This window comes from Notolepis coatsorum, assembly GCF_963971535.1.
Source record: "Notolepis coatsorum genome assembly, chromosome: 18".
In the NCBI taxonomy this organism is placed as follows: Eukaryota; Metazoa; Chordata; class Actinopteri; order Aulopiformes; family Paralepididae; genus Notolepis; species Notolepis coatsorum.
Genome location: NC_140182.1, coordinates 51,482,386 through 51,503,433, shown reverse-complemented (window position 1 = coordinate 51,503,433; position 21,048 = coordinate 51,482,386). Strand labels below are relative to the sequence as shown.

At 48.0% G+C, this 21,048-nt stretch overlaps 1 protein-coding gene across 4 annotated transcripts in view; it reads right to left on the bottom strand.

Annotated features, from left to right (window-relative positions):
• eps8l2 (EPS8 signaling adaptor L2) overlaps nucleotides 1-21,048 on the bottom strand; it is a 95,282-nt gene that overhangs the window by 70,594 nt on the left and 3,640 nt on the right. For 2 of the 4 annotated variants that reach the window (XM_084335612.1, XM_084335615.1), the window contains exon 1: nucleotides 823-1,015. In XM_084335612.1, coding sequence (XP_084191738.1) covers nucleotides 823-916 — 94 coding nt within the window. In that variant the 5' untranslated portion in view covers nucleotides 917-1,015. Of the gene's footprint in view, nucleotides 1-822; nucleotides 1,017-1,486; nucleotides 1,538-21,048 lie in introns of those variants that run through there. The other 2 variants (XM_084335613.1, XM_084335614.1) reach the window with 2 other exon arrangements.

Here is a 21,048-nt window from a genome sequence, read left to right as displayed (position 1 = left end):
CATACAAACACACCCGGCATTAACGCAAACATGCAGCGGGCTAAAATCAAACGTCACGCACGCTATAACTTTGTCACAGAAATGTAACATGGCCAAGATAACGCTTAGCAATCCAGCTTGGCATGGTGACACGTACAGTATGAGATGGTTAATAGAAAACCCCTATTAGTAGCACATACATCTTTCAGCTAAAAGCTTTCCCTGTTGCATGTTAGACAAATTGTAAACACGGTTGCAGGAATCAAGTGCAGAGCAAAGACGTACACGGACACACAACACATCGATCTCCGACAGGCAGGCAGCGTGCCCGTGCAACCTTCACGCGGAGACGCCGGTCAATGTTCCCTCTAAAGGCCCAACACGCCCCACCCCGAAACATGTCCCCAGCTGACTGTTTGAGCAGGGCAGAACCCCTGGTGGGGACCTTGGCCCCCCTCTTATCAGTGCGCCGGGGAGGGGATTACGACAGCTCCGGTCGAGAGGCCTTGGGGCCACGGCAACACACTTCTCAGATAATCATAACAGTGAGACTGCTGGGTTTCCTGGCACAATCATTTGCTTAGCAAATTGGCGATTGTTATGATTCGCCTCAATTACAATGCTGATACAGTAGATCCTCATAGTTTGGCCCTTTTCAGGTTGTAAGGAAATGAGCATTGGGCAAGAAAGGAAAGTATGCAAGCATGTCAATTTACACCAAAAATAATACTCTATAACAAATTACTGTATGCAAAGCAGCTGGCAAGCAGCACAAGTAGGAGAAGTCATGACAACATACATACAGTACATCGCACCTCCCTGCACCTCCATGCAGCAGCTTACCGTACAGAGCCTTGGCGCTGATCTTGCTGTCCGATCGGGCCACTCCGCTGCAATGAGAGGAAGATGAGGCAGGGTTACGCTGTCTGCCCTTCATCGTGTTGACTGGTCACTGTCATAAAGCAGCACACTGAACCTGCCGCACTGCCAGCGCTCATGAAGGTGTGATACACAGACCGTCCGAGCAGACTGGCCTGGGCTGGACGAGATTAGCCTGAGATTCTGAGCATATGGGCCAGCCGGGGAGAGGGAGAGGGAGAGGGAGAGGGAGAGGGAGAGGGAGAGGGAGAGGGAGAGAGGGGGCGTGAGGCATGGGGAGAGAGAGTGACTGGAGCCAGGAGCCCAGGAAAAGCAAACATTCCCCAACAGAGCCGCTCTGTACCCAAGGACCCTGACCCACACCACATAACATATCCAAGTTAGTGATTCTCTCTCTCCCTCCCTCTCACACCCTTCTCCATACCTCTCTCTCACTCCCCCCCCCCTTCTATCCCCCCCCCTCTCCCTTCTCACCCCCCCCCCCCCCTCCCTCCCCCTGCCCTGCCCTGCCCCCTGTCTGTGACAGTGACTCAGGATAAGGCCATTCACTGACAGACACAAAGGTAAACACGGACGATGGTTTATATGAGAATACTCCCATGTGTGCGTAGGGGTGTGTGACACTCACTTGGCTTGCCGTGACTGAGGTTCCGCCCTGCTCATGGCTCAAGACATCCACCTGGAAGAGAGAGACAATGAGCTAGGTGCCAGAGAGAGAGAGAGAGAGAGAGAGAGAGAGAGAGAGAGAGAGAGAGAGAGAGAGAGAGAGAGAGAGAGAGAGAGAGAGAGACAATGAGCTGGGGGCAGGTGCCAGAGAGAGAGAGACAGACACAACAGTCCCACCTAAGACCAGTATGTATTATTCAGTGAACACTACCTATTATATGCCAGTTGCATCAGGTATCTTTCGATTTCCATCCATTCCACGTTGATAATCTCACCAAACATGAACGTCTAAAACAGGGTTCGATCGCAGACACCTTGGTCAGCAAACACAGGCGATTGTAATCAATCAACGGGTGATTTATCATTAACCGCCAACTGTGGCCAATGAACTGAGACCATACTAGTTGGTGTGAAACACCATAACATCACGAGGATACTTTAAACAAGCGCTTTATTATGGTTGTTCATACAGTATGTTTTAAGGGATCTAAAGCCATGATCTACTGATCTAGCAAACAGCCGGTCCTCCAACTGGTAAGAGCCAGGTGTCGGGCCTGAAGAGCTGGTAGTCAGGGGACGGCTCGAGGACAATAGCAGACAGCAGGCTGATATGCACTGTGTAATTAGATCCACTCTGTTGACGACTATATCGGCAATTAATTAATTTGAATTTTTTTTTTATATATATACCAGTTCAGGTTAACTATTAGATAATTACTGTGATGCCAAACGAACAGGGAAAACAAACTGAATAAGTAGCCTAAATCAGAGAGAGAGAGAGAGAGAGAGAGAGAGAGAGAGAGAGAGAGAGAGAGAGAGAGAGAGAGAGAGAGAGAGAGAGAGAGAGAGAGAGAGGGGGGGGGGGGGGAGAGAGAGATTAAGAAGAAAAGAGCTGTGAGAACAGAATCTCCCACACCTTGTTCTCCTCTGTAGAGAGAGCATATCGACAAATACATGTTTGTTCAGGCACAAGGTTATTGTGCAATGCAGTGTCCACCATACACAGGTTTATTTGCGGTGGCCGACTACAATATCAGACCACAAATGTATTTCCTGTGGCGACACCGATATTAACAGCACTTCTTGTGTCGCATGCACAGGCTCCTCCACCGGTGTCTCCTGCCCATCTCAACCTGACACCACAAATAACACAATGAAGAGCAAGGAACACTGTCATGTGCACAAAATCTATTTACAAGTCTTGAGGAACATAAAGAACCAAGCCACTATCTTGAGGAACATAAAGAACCAAGCCACTATCTTGAGGAACATAAAAAACCAAGCCACTATCTTGAGGAACATAAAGAACCATGCCATTATCTTGAGGAACATAAAGAACCAAGCCACTATCTTGAGTAACATAAAGAACCAAGCCACTATCTTGAGGAACATAAAGATCCAAGCCACTATCTTGAGGAACATAAAAAACCAAGCCATTATCTTGAGGAACATAAAGAACCAAGCCACTATCTTGAGTAACATAAAGAACCAAGCCACTATCTTGAGGAACATAAAGAACCAAGCCACTATCTTGAGGAACATAAAGATCCAAGCCACTATCTTGAGGAACATAAGAAAACCAAAACCACTATCTTGAGGAACATAAAGAACCAAGCCACTATCTTGAGGAACATAAAGAACCAAGACACTATCTTGAGGAACATAACGAACCAAGCCACTATCTTGAGGAACGTAACGAACCATGCCACTATCTTGAGGAACATAAATAACCAAGCCACTATCTTGAGGAGCATAAAGAACCAAGTCACTATCTTGAGGAACATAAAGAACCAAGCCACTATCTTGAGGAACATAAAGAACCAAGCCACTATCTTCAGGAACATAAAGAACCAAGCCACTATCTTGAGGAACATAAAGAACCATACCACTATATTGAGGAACATAATGGACCAAGCCACTATATAATGGGCTGTTTAATTTCCTCATGTAACATTTGCTGGGTTTCATTGTGCTTTCTGTTTCACAGATGCAGTCTCAATCTCCTGTTCCATTATGTGGCGTTATGACCCCGAGGAGCCATGTAACTCTTTAAGCAACCGCATCGGTGTGTATTATTAATCGGCATTCAGAGGGCAGGATCCTGTAACGGTAGCTAGCATTTTAAGTGCTCCTAATGGTCAGTTCAATCTGTAGGATACTGACCTTTTTAACACTTTGTGGTGCTTGGCGTAGTTCCCAGGCAGGCTAGGTGATACAGTACTTAATTATCACAATCTAACCAATACCCTTACCACTTGTAAATGACAGGGTCACAAAGTAACTTCCTCGTGGAGCGCGCTCCATCGTCCCCTAAGCATAGGGATGACTGTGTAAAATGTAAGCAGCGCTCCACTACATGTTCACAAGAGATAAACAACATGCATGATACTAGATACGGTCACTAGAGCTCATCAGTCACTCACTGGAGCTTAAAGATAAACACCCTCTACAGATAATACCAATCGAGAAATCTAAACCAATACGGGGCAAATCGTGTCAACAACATCCATGGCAAGCACTAACACTACAATCTTTGTATTCTCATTACTGTAGGTCAAGTGTGATTTTGTTCAACCAGGCTCACGTCTGAATTGCCGTTTCATGCCCCTCGACGTGTGCCATCTGAGGAAGATAAGGACAGACAGGGAGGGCGGAACAGGAATAAGTGAGTAGTGTTTAATTCAGTGAGGCTGCACAAAAGCTAGACTTCCTCTTTCTGTCCGTATCTCTCTGTCCATCTTCTCTCAGAGCTATTGTTCCAGGCTCTGGCAGCATGCCAGGTTTCAGGAAGGAGGAGAGGCAGGAGGGGGCAGGGGGAGGGGGCAGGAGGAGAGGCAGGCCAGGTGTTGTGTGTTGTCATCCTCACAGCAGGAGGCTTTCAGAACACCTCCTCCTCCACTCTGACAAAGGGCCTTGTTGTTTACTGAAAACCGAGGGTGGGTGATATGGATTTCATATCAGTTTCAGTTCAGGTTTTTCTTTTGCACAGTTAAAAAAAATTACAGAAAACGAAAACAAATAATAAACAATGCAGGGAGGGGCATAAAACCCAAAGAGCTTATTTGGAAGCCTCCATCTAAACACAATTGCATAGTATGTTTTTTTTTGTGCTGACTATTTTTGGAGGGGTAAAAAAACTAAAATTCTGAAGCATTCCAATATTGACTTTGCAGTTGATTACCATGGCAATGGTTGAAGTTTCTGGTCAGCCCTATATCATCAGTGCAATTAGTATACAGTATAATATTAATATTTATTACAAAACAGTGAGGTGGTCAATATTAAGTCTGTAGTGAAGTCATTCTCCCATCCAGTAGAAACAATATGGGAAATTCTAAACCTTCTGAATGTCTACTGGTGTATAATTTCTACTGGTATATCGACCACCTGCTGAAAACAACCACTTTCCCAAGAGTATTTACTTTTGACTCGAGTATTAATTGTTGAGTTGTTGTTTTGAGTGGATGCATTTAACCTCTTAAGCCCAGAGCCCTATTTTCTGAAAATCCGCCTAAAATACATACCTACGTAAATGGAATATTGCTCCACTTCTACAAGGTCCATTTTCATGTTCTTGGTATCAGGGACATCTATGGACCTCAGTGAATGTATTCCCAGTGTCAGACATATTGTGTCTATTACTAGGCTTGCTTAAATTGTGATAATATGAATTATGATTTTTCTTTGTATCTTTAACAGTGATTATTACATGGCGTTTTCACATTCGCCGAAATGCTTGCTTGTGATTGGTCAATAGCCCCCCGACAGCGGTCATTATTTTTCAATAATGACCGCTGTGGGACAATAATGACCGCTGTGCGCAGTTGTTCGCAATCAAGCCCACTGACACACACTGTTTCAGTGCAATTAGACACTGCCGGTGTTCTGCTGCCGGCGATGACAGGGGGCGGAGCGACGAGCGGAGCCAGAACGCAGCCAGAACCAGTGTTGCGAGTCGATGTAAAATGAATTAGGTATATTGTTAGTAAGTTAGCCATGTAATAAGCGGGATAATGTATAGCTATACTCGATCATTGTCGCAAAATAATTGACCTTCACTGACGTTTAAAACACCTCGCCGAGGCGGCTCGGTATTTTAAACTCCGTGTCGGTCAATTATTTTGCGACAATGACCTCGTAGCTATACATTATCCCTTACATAACACCATGCTAAAAATGACCAGATATGAAAAACTGCCACTGATCTTGTTTTTTAGGAAATTTAAGGAAATGAATAAAGGGAAGATGATTAAACAGAAGGTTTTGTAGATACAGTACTGAATTCTCCCATCCGGGCCAATGCAATTTGAAATATTATTATAGAATATAGAATAGCAGGCTTATAAATTACCTTATTGTACCCAATTCGCACATTTATGGATTGTGCCAAATCTTATCTTTCAAATGCCAGAGTTCAAATTGGATTTAGTATCACCAGGCGTGCATAAGAACAGATAATGAAATCTACTGTAGAGTAGGTTTATTATTCTGGCCAGAGTGCCGGCATTTTTTAACTAATTTCAAATCTCCTAGATCTATCTGCACAGTCTTCGACACAGTCAACCATCAGATCCTCCTTGCGGCCCTCGCAGGAATGGGAGTGGCTGGCTCTGTGCTGACATGGCTGACATCATACCTCAATGACCGCTCCTACCAAGTGTCATGGAGAGGGACCCTGTCGGCCACCCGCCCCCTGCGGACGGGTGTCCCCCAGGGTTCGGTCCTAGGACCCCTTCTCTTCTCCCTCTACACTAAATCACTGGGTAACATTATCACGTCTCATGGCTTCTCGTATCATTGTTATGCCGATGATACTCAACTCTTCCTCTCCTTCCCTCCCTCAGATATCCACGTCTCTGAGCGGATCTCGGCCTGTCTGTCCGACATCTCCGCCTGGATGACGACCAACCACCTCAAACTTGTTATGGTTTGAAACCGACCCCAACAGCACGGCACAGACAGGTAGTTCAGAGTTAGCCAAAAACTAGGGCGTATTTATTTCTAAAATAGGAATGAGCAAATAAACAACAAAACACAAAGGGAGAATGTTCTGGACAGAGTTGTCCGCGGCTCTGCAGCACGTCCTCTGGGCTGAGAGGCACCGTGGCGTTGTGCCACTGCCTCTGCTGCTCTGCAGCTACACGTCGATCCACTCGGGAAACAGAGAGAGAGAAAATGTCACTAGACGAGCAAGCGGGATTACAAGCAGTCCAGTATTGTCTTAGCTGAGTCTGTGATAACATCAAGCGGTTCCTCTTCAGTGTTTAACTAGCTGAGTCCGTGATAACAACAAGCGGCTCCTCTTCAGTGTTTAACATAACACACAAAAACAGAAAGGTCCCGAGTCCCGGAATTTACGAGAAAAACAGTATCCAAAAAAGAACGTTCCAAAAACTCACCAAGGCGCAATTGCGCAAAGCGGTCTACGAGGCAGGGGTCCAAAGAATGGCAAGCAAGCAACAGCGGCGACTTCCAACAGACGTCCTGAAGAGAAAAAGGCGAGGTACAACACAGGGGAAAACAAGCAGCAGCCAGTGGAAATCCAAAACGACCCGACAATGAACGTTAGGAAACCCAGAGTATATGAAGACCTCCAGTGAGCTGATTACAACAATCAGGTGCGCGACGGTAATTGGTACCTTGACCCTGAAGCGTGCGGCGGCAACGGGCCAATCCTCACAGTACCCCCCCCTCCACGGGAGCCACCCGGCGACCAGCCCGGCCCGGCCTGTCCGGATGGGAACGATGGAAGTCGGTGATCAGGTCGGGTCCATGATGAGCTGGCGGGAGACCCAGCTCCGCTCCTCCGGACCGTATCCCTCCCAGTCCACCAGGTACTGGAACCCCCGTCCCCGCCGTCGGACGTCCATGAGCTGACGGACCTTCCACTGGGGGTGTCCGTCCACCATCTCGGGAGGAGGCGGGTCTGGAGCAGGAGGCATCAGGGGACTGAGAGAGACAGGTTTAACCCGGGACACATGGAAAACGGGGTGAATGCGCATGGACGCAGGAAGCTTAAGACTCACCGCCGCGGGACTGAGCACCCTCTGAACCTCAAAAGGGCCGACGAACCGGGGGTTAAGCTTCTTGGCCGAGGATCGAAGCGGAAGGTCCTTGGCGGACAACCATACCCTCTGCCCAGGGTGGTACGTCGGCGCAGGGATCCGGCGTCGGTCAGCTCCACGACTGGCGCGCTCCGATGATCGGAGCAGCGCAGTCCTGGTGATCTCCCAGACCTGCCGACACCGGTTGAGATGGTCCTGCACGGAGGGAACTGCCACCTCCGACTCCTGTGCAGGGAAAAGAGGGGGTTGGTAGCACAGGGATACCTCAAATGGCGAGAGGCCGGTGGCGGAACTGACCAGGGAGTTGATGGCGTACTCGACCCAGGGGAGGAACCGGCTCCAGGAAGCGGGTCTCTCGGCGGCAACACAACGGAGAGCAGACTCCACGCTCTGGTTCATCCTCTCTGTTTGTCCGTTAGTCTGGGGATGTTAACCAGAGGAAAGACTGACTGTTGCTCCCAATCCCTTGCAAAAGGCCCGCCATACCTGGGAAGTGAACTGGGGGCCCCGGTCCAAGACGACGTCCTGGGGAAACCCATGGAGGCGGAACACATGGCTTGTCAGGAGGTCCGCTGTCTCGGCAGCCGAGTGAAGCTTGGGAAGGGCCACGAGGTGAACCCCCTTGCTTAACCGATCCACCACCGTTAGTAGGCACGTGTTCCCCTGGGACGAAGGAAGACCCGTGACGAAGTCCAACGCCACATGGGACCAAGGGCGGCTCGGAATGGGAAGCGGCTGCAATAGCCTGGAGGGTGCCTGGTGGGAGGCCTTGCTGCGGGCGCAGACCGCGCAAGCCAGAACAAATTCCTTGACGTCGTTCCTCATGGTGGGCCACCAGAATCGACGAGCCAGGAAGGAGAAAGTGCGATGAACGCCGGGGTGGCAGGCGAACCGGCTGGTATGGCCCCACTGGAGAACCCGGGACCGGACTGAGTCGGGGACGAAGAGGCGACGAACAGGTACGTTGCCGGGAGCGGGATGGAAACGTAGGGCACGCCTGACCAATCCCTCGATGCCCAAGGTGACCACTCCCACCACCCTGGCCTCTGGGAGGATGGGAGTCGGATCCACAGTGGTTGGAGCCCCCTCCAGCCAATGACGCCACTCCTCCAAGGCAGCCACTACCGCCAGCAGCTCCCGATTGCCAATGTCATAGTTCCTCTCGGCAGGAAGGAAACGACGTGAGTAGAAAGCGCACGGATGGACCTTCTGGTCCGTTGCCGACCGCTGAGACAAGATAGCCCCTAGTCCAGTATCTGAGGCGTCCACCTCCACAATGAACTGTCTCTTGGGGTCTGGGTGGAGCAAGACCGGGGCGGTGGTGAACCTCTTCTTGAGGGAACGGAACGCAGCGCAAGCCGCTGGAGACCAGTCAAACGGCAGGGCGGGAGAGGTTAGCCTGGTAAGTGGTTCCGCCACCTGGCTGTAGTTCCGGATGAATCTTCAGTAGAAGTTTGCGAACCTGAGGAAGCTCTGTAGCTCCTTCCGAGAGGTGGGTTCCGGCCACTCCTCCACGGCCCGGATCTTGCGAGGGTCAGCTCGGGTCAGGCCGCTCTCCACGATGAAGCCCAGGTAATCGACGGAGTCGGAGTGGAAACGGCACTTCTCTGCCTTAACGAAGAGCCGATTGTGTAGGAGGTGCTCCAGCACACGCCGGACATGCTGGACGTGTTCCTCGAGGGTCCTGGAGAAGATGAGGATGTCGTCCAGGTATACCACCACAAACTCCTCCAGCATGTCACGGAGGACGTCGTTCATGAGCGCCTGGAATACCGCCGGAGCGTTGGTGAGGCCGAACGGCATCACCAGGTACTCGTAGTGGCCCCTGGGGGTCTTGAAGGCGGTCTTCCATTCATCGCCCTCTCGGATACGGACCAGATGGTAGGCACTCCGGAGGTCCAGCTTGGTGAAGACGGTAGCCTGGGTGAGGGGCTTGAAGGTGGAGTTCATGAGAGGAAGAGGATACCTGTTCTTAATGGTGATCTCGTTGAGTTGGCGATAGTCGATGCAGGGTCGAAGGTCTCCATCATTCTTCCCAACAAAAAAGAAACCGGCCGCCACCGGGGAGGAGGAAGGCCGAATGAGGCCTGCTGCCAAGGACTCAGAGATGTATTTATCCATCGCTGCCTTCTCAGGGACGGTCAGACTGTAGAGGCGGCTGCCGGGAAGGGGGGCCCCTGAGCGGAGGTCGATGGCACAGTCGTAAGGCCGGTGAGGCGGAAGGGCCTGAGCCCGGGACTTGCTGAAAACCTCCTCGAGGTCGTGGTACTCGGGGGGAATAGTCGAGAGGTCTGGGGGCGGCTCACAAAGGGAACTCCGGGGCGAGGGACTGGACGCCGCCTGAAGACACTGGGCATGACAGGAGGAGCTCCACCCCCTGATGGTGCCGGAGGACCAGGCGATGTGGGGCTCATGCAGCGCGAGCCAGGGCCGACCCAGGACTACTGGGACAAGAGGGGATCTGGTAATAAAAAACTGGAGTCTCTCAATGTGGTTACCAGCAATGGTGAGGAGGATAGGACAGGTGCGTTGAGTGATGTCAGCCAGGTGGTGCTGGTCCAGCGCGAAAACCTCCAAGGGCCTCTCGAGGTCCTCAAGTGGAATGTTGGCCTGGGTGGCAAACTCAAAGTCCAGGAAACTCTCATCAGCACCCGAGTCAATGAGTGCCTCCACCGTCGCCCGTTGGTCCGCCCAGGCTAGGGTGACGCTCGTCAGACGGTTAGGTGGTGCACGGGTGTGGGAACAGGAAAAACGGCTCACCAGGATCTCCCGGGGTCCCGGCGAGCCTGGTCTTTTGGCCAGGTAGGGCAATTGGAGACACGGTGTCCATCCGGGCCGCAGTAGAGGCAAAGGCCGGACCTGAACCTGGCCTCCCGTTCAGCCTGGCTAAGGTGTGTGCGTCCCAGCTGCATGGGTTCCTCCTCGGGCACAGACCGGGAGGGGAAGAGACCACCAGTTGCGGAGGGAGCAGGACGGACCGCAGTACCGTCACGAGTGCGGGGGGTCTGGGGAACGTCTGGGGTTCCCAGTCGGGCTCTCTCACGCCTTCTCTCCCGGAGGCGTCCGTCGATGCGAATTGCGAGGTCGAATAGGCCCTCGAGGGAATCGGGCTCCTCTCGGGTCGCGAGCTGGTCCCTTACTGCGTCGTTGAGCCCCCTCAGGAAGGTGAGACGAAGCGCTTGATCGTTCCAACCGCTCTCGGTTGTGGCCAGTCTGAACTCCAGCGCGTAGTCGGTGACACTGCCACTGCCCTGCCGGAAGGTGCCCAACCGAGCTCCTGGGTCCTGACCACGAGCTGGGTGGTGGAAAACCCTGCGGAGCTCTGCCACGAAGTCTGGGTAGGAAAAACAAAAATCAGCCCTCATTGACCAGGAGGCAGTAACCCACTGTGCTGCTCGCCCTGTGAGCAGGTTAGTCATGTAAGCTACTCGGGCTCCCTCTGATGTAAATCGGCTGGGTTGATGAAGGAAAACCAACTCACATTGCATGATGAATGTGGCACAATCCTCGAAGTTACCGTTGAACAAACGTGGTTCGGAGAGACGGGGCTCCCGAGGTGCGAGGACGGGAGGTGCGGGATCTGCCGCGGCTGCGGGTGGTGATCTGGCTGAGACTCCTGGAACAGGTTGGGTTACAAGCAGGGTGTTAAATGCTGCACTGAGCGTCTGTAGCTGGTGCAGAATATCAGCCTGCTGATTACCCTGAGCTGTCTGCTGGGTGGCCAGAGAGCTAAGAGACTCCTGAATAGGCTGGACCTGGGCCCAGAGGTCCTGCACAGCAGCCGCAGCCGCACCTAACTGTAGGCTGTGGTCGTTGGTCAACTCGATCTGGACCGCCAACGCTGCCCTAACTCTGTCTGTGTCGGCTGGGGTCGTCATGGTCGGGTCGTAATATTATGGTTTGAAACCGACCCCAACAGCACGGCACAGACAGGTAGTTCAGAGTTAGCCAAAAACTAGGGCGTATTTATTTCTAAAATAGGAATGAGCAAATAAACAACAAAACACAAAGGGAGAATGTTCTGGACAGAGTTGTCCGCGGCTCTGCAGCACGTCCTCTGGGCTGAGAGGCACCGTGGCGTTGCGCCACTGCCTCTGCTGCTCTGCAGCTACACGTCGATCCACTCGGGAAACAGAGAGAGAGAAAATGTCACTAGACGAGCAAACAGGATTACAAGCAGTCCAGTATTGTCTTAGCTGAGTCCGTGATAACAACAAGCGGTTCCTCTTCAGTGTTTAACTAGCTGAGTCCGTGATAACAACAAGCGGCTCCTCTTCAGTGTTTAACATAACACACAAAAACAGAAAGGTCCCGAGTCCCGGAATTTACGAGAAAAACAGTATCCAAAAAAGAACGTTCCAAAAACTCACCAAGGCGCAATTGCGCAAAGCGGTCTACGAGGCAGGGGTCCAAAGAATGGCAAGCAAGCAACAGCGGCGACTTCCAACAGACGTCCTGAAGAGAAAAATGCGAGGTACAACACAGGGAAAACAAGCAGCAGCCAGTGGAAATCCAAAACGACCCGACAATGAACGTTAGGAAACCCAGAGTATATGAAGACCTCCAGTGAGCTAATTACAACACACATCAGGTGCGCGACGGTAATTGGTACCTTGACCCTGAAGCGTGCGGCGGCAACGGGCCAATCCTCACAAAACTGAACCTAAGCTAAACAGAATTGCTCCACCTGCCGGCCAAATCTTCCCCCCTGACCGACCTTTCCATCACAGTCGAGAATGCAGCTGTGACCGCGTCCCGACCACCAAGAACCTTGGTGTTGTCCTCGACGACCAGTTGAACTTCTCTGCTCACATTGCAGCGACAACCAGAACCTGCAGATTCCTCCTGAGCAACGTCAGAAGGATCCGCCCCTTCCTGACAAAAGAAGCCACCCAACTCCTCGTCCAATCAACAGTCATCTCCCGCCTCGACTACTGCAACGCACTGCTTGCTGGCCTCCCGGCCACTGCCACCAAGCCTCTTCAACTCATTCAGAACGCAGCAGCCCGCCTGATCTCAAACCTACCAAAGTCAGCCCATGTCACCCCACTTCTTAGGGACCTGCACTGGTTCCCCATTGCTGCACGAATCCGCTTCAAGGCCCTCGACCTGGCATACCGTGCGGCAAAGGGAACCGCTCCCACCTACCTCCGGTCAATGGTCTCTAACTACACACCCTCAAGACCCCTACGCTCTGCATCTTCTGGCCGCCTCAGACCTACTCCTATCCAAGCTCCGGGAGGGTCATCAAAGAGAAGTCGCCTATTCTCAGTCCTTGCCCCATAATGGTGGAATGAACTACCCACCCCAGTTAGGACAGCCGAAAACCCGTCCAATCTTTCGCCGTCAACTAAAGACGCAATTCTTCAACCATTATCTGAAATAAAAAATAAATAAATCTAACCATAACTAACCTTACTGTCATGCACTTGTCCTAATAAACTAACCTACACTGTAGCATGCAACACTTTGATGAACATTGTTACTCAGCTGATAGAGTTGTACCCTTCCTGATGACTTGTCGTACAGAACTTGTAAGTCGCTTTGGATAAAAGCGTCAGCTAAATGTAAATGTAAATCTGATTGTTGCTACATGCAAAAAATAGGGTGGACAAACTAATTTATATTTATTTATTTACTAGTTTATTATCCCGAGTAATAAGAGATATAAAAAAATGCATATGTAGACACCCAAAAATGTATGACTATTATTCAAGGTGTCTAACGCTAATCTTTTGCATTCCCTGTGTTCACGAGGACGTTGTGTAACCGGCTGACCGCTCTTGATCATCCCTACCCCGACATTGACACTTAACTTGCTGCTCTCTTTGATTCTCCCTATCCTAACATTGACGCTTCATAGTGGGACAGGATACAGGTGCCGCCAGGGGCGCTGGTGGTCACGTTGGGCAGGGAGACACAGGTGAAGAAGAATGGGTTCAGAGCGCGGTGCCGAGGGAGGGGCTTCCTCTTCAGCGTTTTCGACAGAGGGAGGAAGACGCACGGAACGGGAGCTCCGGAGATTCAGCACGCGAGAGATAAACTCAGTTACAAAGCGGGTTATCCTAGAAGTATATGCGGTAGCTTAGCGTTTGGTTAATGCGGAAGAGACATTGTGAATGAACCAGCAGGCGAGCGACTGCTGAAGACCAGGTGGTAGATATTGTCCACCTTGCGTTAGCTGTGTATAGGCGTTATGACAGGGGGTTCACCACGAACCACAGCTTAGCTTTGTTTAGGCTAGCACCACAGTTTAGCCCGTGTGTCGGCCCACCCCTTCAGCCCAGCAGCGGACGTCACTACACTACATGCTCCTCCAGCCCATCCCAGCCGTTACCCCAGCAGTCACCTGCCCAGCGTCTACCCCGCCCCGCTGCCTGTTATCGCGGGATCTCACCACGGCCATCTTACCACCCAGACGAGTGGTGGTGAGAGCAGGCCCGCCATCTTGGATAAGTACAGCGGTGCTCCGAGTGCTGAATCTTTATCGGTAGACATTTCCACTGTGTGGCGCAGGCTCTCTAAGGGCGAAGATAAACGGTGCTTTGAACTAACACTGGCAGCAGTGTCTAGGGGCGCCCCGACCATTTATTGTTTTGGGGAAAAGCCGGCTGTAGATACAGTAGGACTTTTATTTGCTAATGTGGGCCCACTGTTAATTTCTTTTGAGTGTAATAATAATGTGTGGTTCTTTATAAAATTCCCATTGTACCTTGTCAGACGGTTAGGTGGTGCACGGGTGTGGGAACAGGAAAAACGGCTCACCAGGATCTCCCGGGGTCCCGGCGAGCCTGGTCTTTTGGCCAGGTAGGGCAATTGGAGACACGGTGTCCATCCGGGCCGCAGTAGAGGCAAAGGCCGGACCTGAACCTGGCCTCCGCGAAGCGGAGCAGTAGATAACCCTTAAAGGGAAGAGGTTCTGGGTGACTAGGTGGTGCAGTGGGCAAGGCGCTCACCACCAATGCAGGAGACGCTGGGTTCGAGCCCAGCTCTCCGCATTGCATTCAGTTTTGCTGGTCGTTCATACTAATACATTTGGCAGTATTAGGGGGTGGGAAGTTGATGGGTGGGGATCGGACGTTGTGGACAGCGACGCCTACAGGTCGGTTGGTGCGCCTGCGCAGTAGAATCAGGAAGCGACGGGGGCGGCGTCCCTCCAAAGCGCAGACCCCCGACGCTGAAAGATCGCGCTGTGCAGGTGAAAAGATGCGATGGCTGCTACCTCGAGTACCGGAGGGGACTCGTGCAATGTATGGCTTCGTCCACATTACAGCCGGCTTGTGGGAGGCATGGCCAAACAGCGTTCGAGACAGGGGAGGGTAGAGATGATACGAAATTGGGATGGGAGAAAAATAGAAAATGGGAGAAAAAGTAGATAAAAAAAAGGGAAGAGGTGTAACATGCTAAGCCTTCAGTAAAGGAGACGTAAATGTCTTTAATGTGCATTCTGTCTAACCCTTTTCTCTCCGGGTAATGCTCATTATTGTTTAACCCTTTCCCCACCCCTGCCTATAAATTTATTGTAAAAGGTCTCCACTCATCATTAAGGAAGAGTACTGCTTTGGGGAGCGAATATATCATCCACCTTACTGCCATCGGGTGTGGGAGGGCTCAGGAAGTATTGGGGGACGTGTGGGTGTGTGGGGAGCTACTGCAATATAGGGCACATGCGAGTGGCGTGGTCACGTGCAAGTGGATGCATTTGTTTTTGTTTCTCGTGCACGCTAGGTGCGTGGAGATAAGGAGTTATCTCAGTAGAGTAGGCAGAGCGGAACGCGAGGCCAGTTGATATGTAACTGCTGTTGTGACATGGTTATGATACTTGAATACGTTTGAGGAAAAAAACTATACTTTTGTCAGACAGTCTGGAGAGGTTGATTTATGACGTGATGTCATTTGCGGTCCGCCGACCGCACGGAGGAATGACTTGGAGGCTCCTCTGGCTGCAGATGTTTTGATTTCTTTCTGCCCCAGTATGAACCCTGATGTAGATATAGATAGATAGATAGATAGATAGATAGATAGATAGATAGATAGATAGATAGATAGATAGATAGATAGATAGATAGATAGATAGATAGATAGATAGATAGATAGATAGATAGATAGATAGATAGATAGATAGATAGATAGATAGATAGATAGATAGATAGATAGATAGATAGATAGATAGATAGATAGATAGATAGATAGATAGATAGATAGATAGATAGATAGATAGATAGATAGATAGATAGATAGATAGATAGATAGATAGATAGATAGATAGATAGATAGATAGATAGATAGATAGATAGATAGATAGATAGATAGATAGATAGATAGATAGATAGATAGATAGATAGATAGATAGATAGATAGATAGATAGATAGATAGATAGATAGATAGATAGATAGATAGATAGATAGATAGATAGATAGATAGATAGATAGATAGATAGATAGATAGATAGATAGATAGATAGATAGATAGATAGATAGATAGATAGATAGATAGATAGATAGATAGATAGATAGATAGATAGATAGATAGATAGATAGATAGATAGATAGATAGATAGATAGATAGATAGATAGATAGATAGATAGATAGATAGATAGATAGATAGATAGATAGATAGATAGATAGATAGATAGATAGATAGATAGATAGATAGATAGATAGATAGATAGATAGATAGATAGATAGATAGATAGATAGATAGATAGATAGATAGATAGATAGATAAGTTTATTGTCACAGCTTTTAGAATGTATATACATTCCGAAAACATGAGGTTCTTGTTTTCCTTGACTCCTCAACCGTAGTAGTGTGCACATACATTAAATAAATTATATACATAAAATACATAAAATACATTATATACATACAAATACAATACATTGCAATACAACAAATACTTAAAATAATCCTATACTATACAATATTACTTTAACAAGACATTTTGTACGTGACCATGATGGTTCAGAGTCTCTCAGTCAGTAGCCTGTTGGCCCGGTGGAAGTAGCTGTTCAGAGATCTTTTGGAGGTGGATCTGAGACTCCGGTACCGTCTGCATGAGTTCGAACATGTTGTGGTTGGGGTGGCTGGGGTCTTTCAGAATCCTGTGTGCCTTGCTGACGCACCGCTCGGTGAAGATACTGACTATGGAGGGTAGTTTGCTTCCACAGATCTTCTCGGCCGTTCGCACGACTCTCTCCACTGCTCTGCGGTCGCTTTGGTTGGCATTGCCAAACCATGCGGTGGTGCATCCTGTCAATATATTCTCTGTGGTGCCTCTGTAGAAGGCCCTGAGGATCTGTGGCCCCATGCCAAATTGTTTAAGTCGCCTGAGGTGGTAGAGGCGTTGTTGGGCCTTCTTCACCACATGGCCAGTGTGCACTCCCCATTCCAGCTCTGTGATGTGGTGATGTGGATGTTGATGACTTGTGACCAATATTGATGGATATTTCTGATATTCCGTAATACTGTCATTTATTTTAATTTTATGGTACATTTTTACATGCTTTTATGTCTGCGATCCTGATAATTGAGCTGGTACCTGTCTTGGACACTCTCGTAAAAGAGATTTTTAATCTCAATGAAACTTTTTCCTGGTTCAATAAATAAATACATACAATAAATACAAGATAACTAATGCTGTAAATTGTACAACAAACCCTCTCATTTGGTGCATTATTAAAAATATGAATGTTTACAATAAGAACAGTTACAGTAATGTAGTTTTTATTTAACATGACCGACACACTACAGCAGTCAACACAATATAGAATATAAAATATATAAGAACGGTCTGGGATTTGAAGAATGAAGATCAATTTGAATTGGAAGAAAATCAACCCATATGCTGCTTTAACTGGAGATGACCTCATTTGACTTGAGCATTGTCTAACTCTAATCCGTCAATATTTCTAATATATCAGTATGTCTGATGCATAAATAATTTGTTACTAATTTAGAATTATGTAACCTTAAAGCCTCAGGCCCAGAGGTGTCAAAACTATGACCCAACAGTCAGTGTAATTAAATCTGCCAAGGTTAAACCAGGGTGGAGGCTATTTATTCATTCCTGTCTGTGTATTTGTCTGTGACTGAACAAGATGTCTTGAAAAGTAATGGCCAGATTGCCATGTAATTTGCTGTGGACCTCAAGAGGAAGACACCCATTGATTTTGGTGACCCCATGACCTTTCCTCTAGTGCCACTGAGAGGTCAAACTGAGAACAATATATCTCGAAAAGCTAAGATTATAAACACAACACATCAACAAGGGCTGTATAGTGTGCAATATGGCATTTTTGTTAAATAAATATACTGTATATCTACTTTTTTATGGAAAATCACATCTGCGTTGGTAGTACAGCACTAAGGTAATGTGTAAATAGGTCTGGCTATGCAAGACTACATGTTTGATCATTAAATTGATCATGATCAATCAAATTCATCTTACTGGACTGCAGGGTAATGGGAGGTCAATTAACATTCTCACATATTTCAGAATCTATATAGTGAGAACATCACATCAGATTCAATACATCTGAAGTTGAAGGAAGCAAAAGCAATAAGTCAGCTAAATCAAATGGGACAGGAATAGCACTACAGTAAGTAAGAAGGCCCAGCAGGGCATGTACAGTACTTCCTACAACAGCTTAAGAAATGCAGGCTGTCGCCAGCGCTGCTGGCCCAGTTCTACATGGCCATAACTGAGTCCGTCATCACATCCTCCATCTGAGCCAGTCATCACATGCTTCATCTGAGCCAGTCATCACATCCTCCATCTGAGCCAGTCATCACATCCTCCATCTGAGTCAGTCATCACATCCTCCATCTGAGCCAGTGATCACATCCTCCATCTGAGCCAGTCTGAGCCAGTCATCACATCCTCCATCTGAGTCAGTCATCACATCCTCCATCTGAGTCAGTCTGAGCCAGTCATCACATCCACCATCTGAGCCAGTCATCACATCCTCCATCTGAGCCAGTCATCACATCCTCCATCTGAGCCAGTCATCACATCCTCCATCCATGTGGTTCAGTTTGGCATCATCCCTAAGTGGAAACTACAGTGCATAATGGGGTTGGGAAGACAACATCATCCGTCACAGATCTGTACTCCTCCAGAATGAGGAAGAGAGACCAGGGAAGGTCTCTCTCTCTCTCTGGCGTATGTCCTTAGACCTTCAGCTCCGTTGAGGCAAGCCAGTCCAACGTGTCATCGTCCAGGTTAGGGGGAGACGAAGACAGCCTCCACGTGGCCTCCCCCGCAAGTAGCTAAAGGGTTGCGAGGTTGCATGCCCTTCAAGCGAAACAAATGTCTTTACAACTTCCACAGACCACAGCGCTAGTGCTCCTCCAGCTCAACCAGGGAAGGTCATGGCTGATGGCTCACATACTGGGCAATCTCTCTTGCAACGCTTCCCCCCTCAGTGGAGAGTGAAAGCCTTAAAGACTAGAACTAACCTCCACCTGAACAGCCTCTCTCCCCAGACCATGATCCTTCTGAACAAAGACCCTTCCTCTACCCCCCCCCCCCCCCCCCCACCCACATGCACACTCTCATATGAACTGTGCCATTAACTATGACTTAACACACACACACACACACACACACACACACACACACACACACACACACACACACACACACACACACACACACACACACTCACACACACACACACACACACCCAGCCATTCCTACTGCATTAGTATATTGACTCTATGTTCGTTGTATTGTATTGTATTGTATTATACAGTATTGTAGTTTATTGCACTGCATAACTCTAGTTCAGGGGTCAGCAACCTTTACTATCAAACGAGCCATTTCCCCCCCTCCCACAAAATAAAATTCCTCTGGAGCCGCAAAACCAATTTACCCTTAAAATGAATATAACACAGTGTATAACATTTTATATAGTTATCCAAGCATACCCCACATTTAGCATAAAACGCCTGATTGCATACCCAAAGTAATTTGCGATTTATTATACTTTACACTTATAGCACACAGTTTGTTGCATTAATGGAATTATAAAGCAACAAAAAGATTTTTTTTTTACTTTTTATTGCTGTTTTTACCTGTTATAACAAAGGAAAACCTCAAACGCTTATGAAGAGGAGAAAAAACACTGGTGTCTGTGTCTGTAGACCAACTTTGAAATAAAATCCTGAACTATTCAGGTATATTTGAGTCCTTCCCTTATTTGTGGAACATTTATAAAATAAAAAGTAGTCCACTTTGAAAAAAGACTACCATGTTCCCTGTCCCCCTCCCTTAGCTGTTAAGCGCCTTGGGTCTCCTGAAAGGCGCTATATAAATTTAAGATATTATTATTATTATTATTATTAATATTATTATTATTATTATTATTATTATTATTATTATTATTATTATTATTATTATTATTATTATTATTATTATTATTATTATTATGTGTAGACCTACTTTGAAATAAAGCACAGAAGAGGAGAAAAAACACTGGCATCTGTAGACCTACTTTGAAATAAAATGCAGCTCTATTTGAGTCCTTTCCTTATTTGTGGAAAATCTATAAAATAAAAAGTAAGTTTTTTGTTGTTCGCAAATTTCTCAACACATATCAGGCATACAGGTAAGCCTGCATCGTTAGTCATGAAAGCAAATTAATCTGTCCACGCTGAATTAAACCCTCTATTTTCCTCAGACTTTCCCTTTTTTGGATTTATCCATGGTTAGCTTACTGGGGGGTCGGAAACTCAAGATTAGCCACTTGCAGATGGCAGGGAGAGGTGCGGGGTGTGACGTACTGTATATTTTAGTTGATGAAATATTTTAGTTGATGAAATATTTTTTCATTTCAGTGTCACAGTATGACATTGATCTCCAAAATAAGAGATACAAACAAAAGTTAAATAAAATTAAAACAATTATTTAATTTTAATTTTAATTTTTACCAGGGAGCCGCAGCTGATTGGCTAAAGAGCCGCATGCGGCTCCGGAGCCGCAGGTTGCCGACCCCTGGTTGTTTTGTATTACCTTACACTAAGATACATTCCTTGTACATTAGAACTCATTCTTGAACATTCTCGTAAGTCCGTTCGAGAATGAGGACCATTGTACTTGGCAAAACACAATATCTCATTCCACTGCTTCGCCGATGACGTGCAGGTTTACCTCCCCTTAAAGCCCACCCAAGGGAAGACATCAATAGAACCACTGCTTGACTGCCTGGCAGAAATCAAGTGCTGGATGTCCGAAAACTCCCTGACATTGAACGAAGGGAAAACCGAGGTCATAGTTTTTAATAGTGCCCCCCCGCCCCCCCTCATTGACGCACTTGGTCCCCTGGGCCCAAACCTCTCCACCTCTGTCAGGAACCTCGGGGTCATCTTCGACAGTAATTTTAAATTCGATAGACAGGTCAGCGCCGTAGTGAAAAACAGCTTTTACCACCTTAGACTCCTGGCGAAGACAAAGGC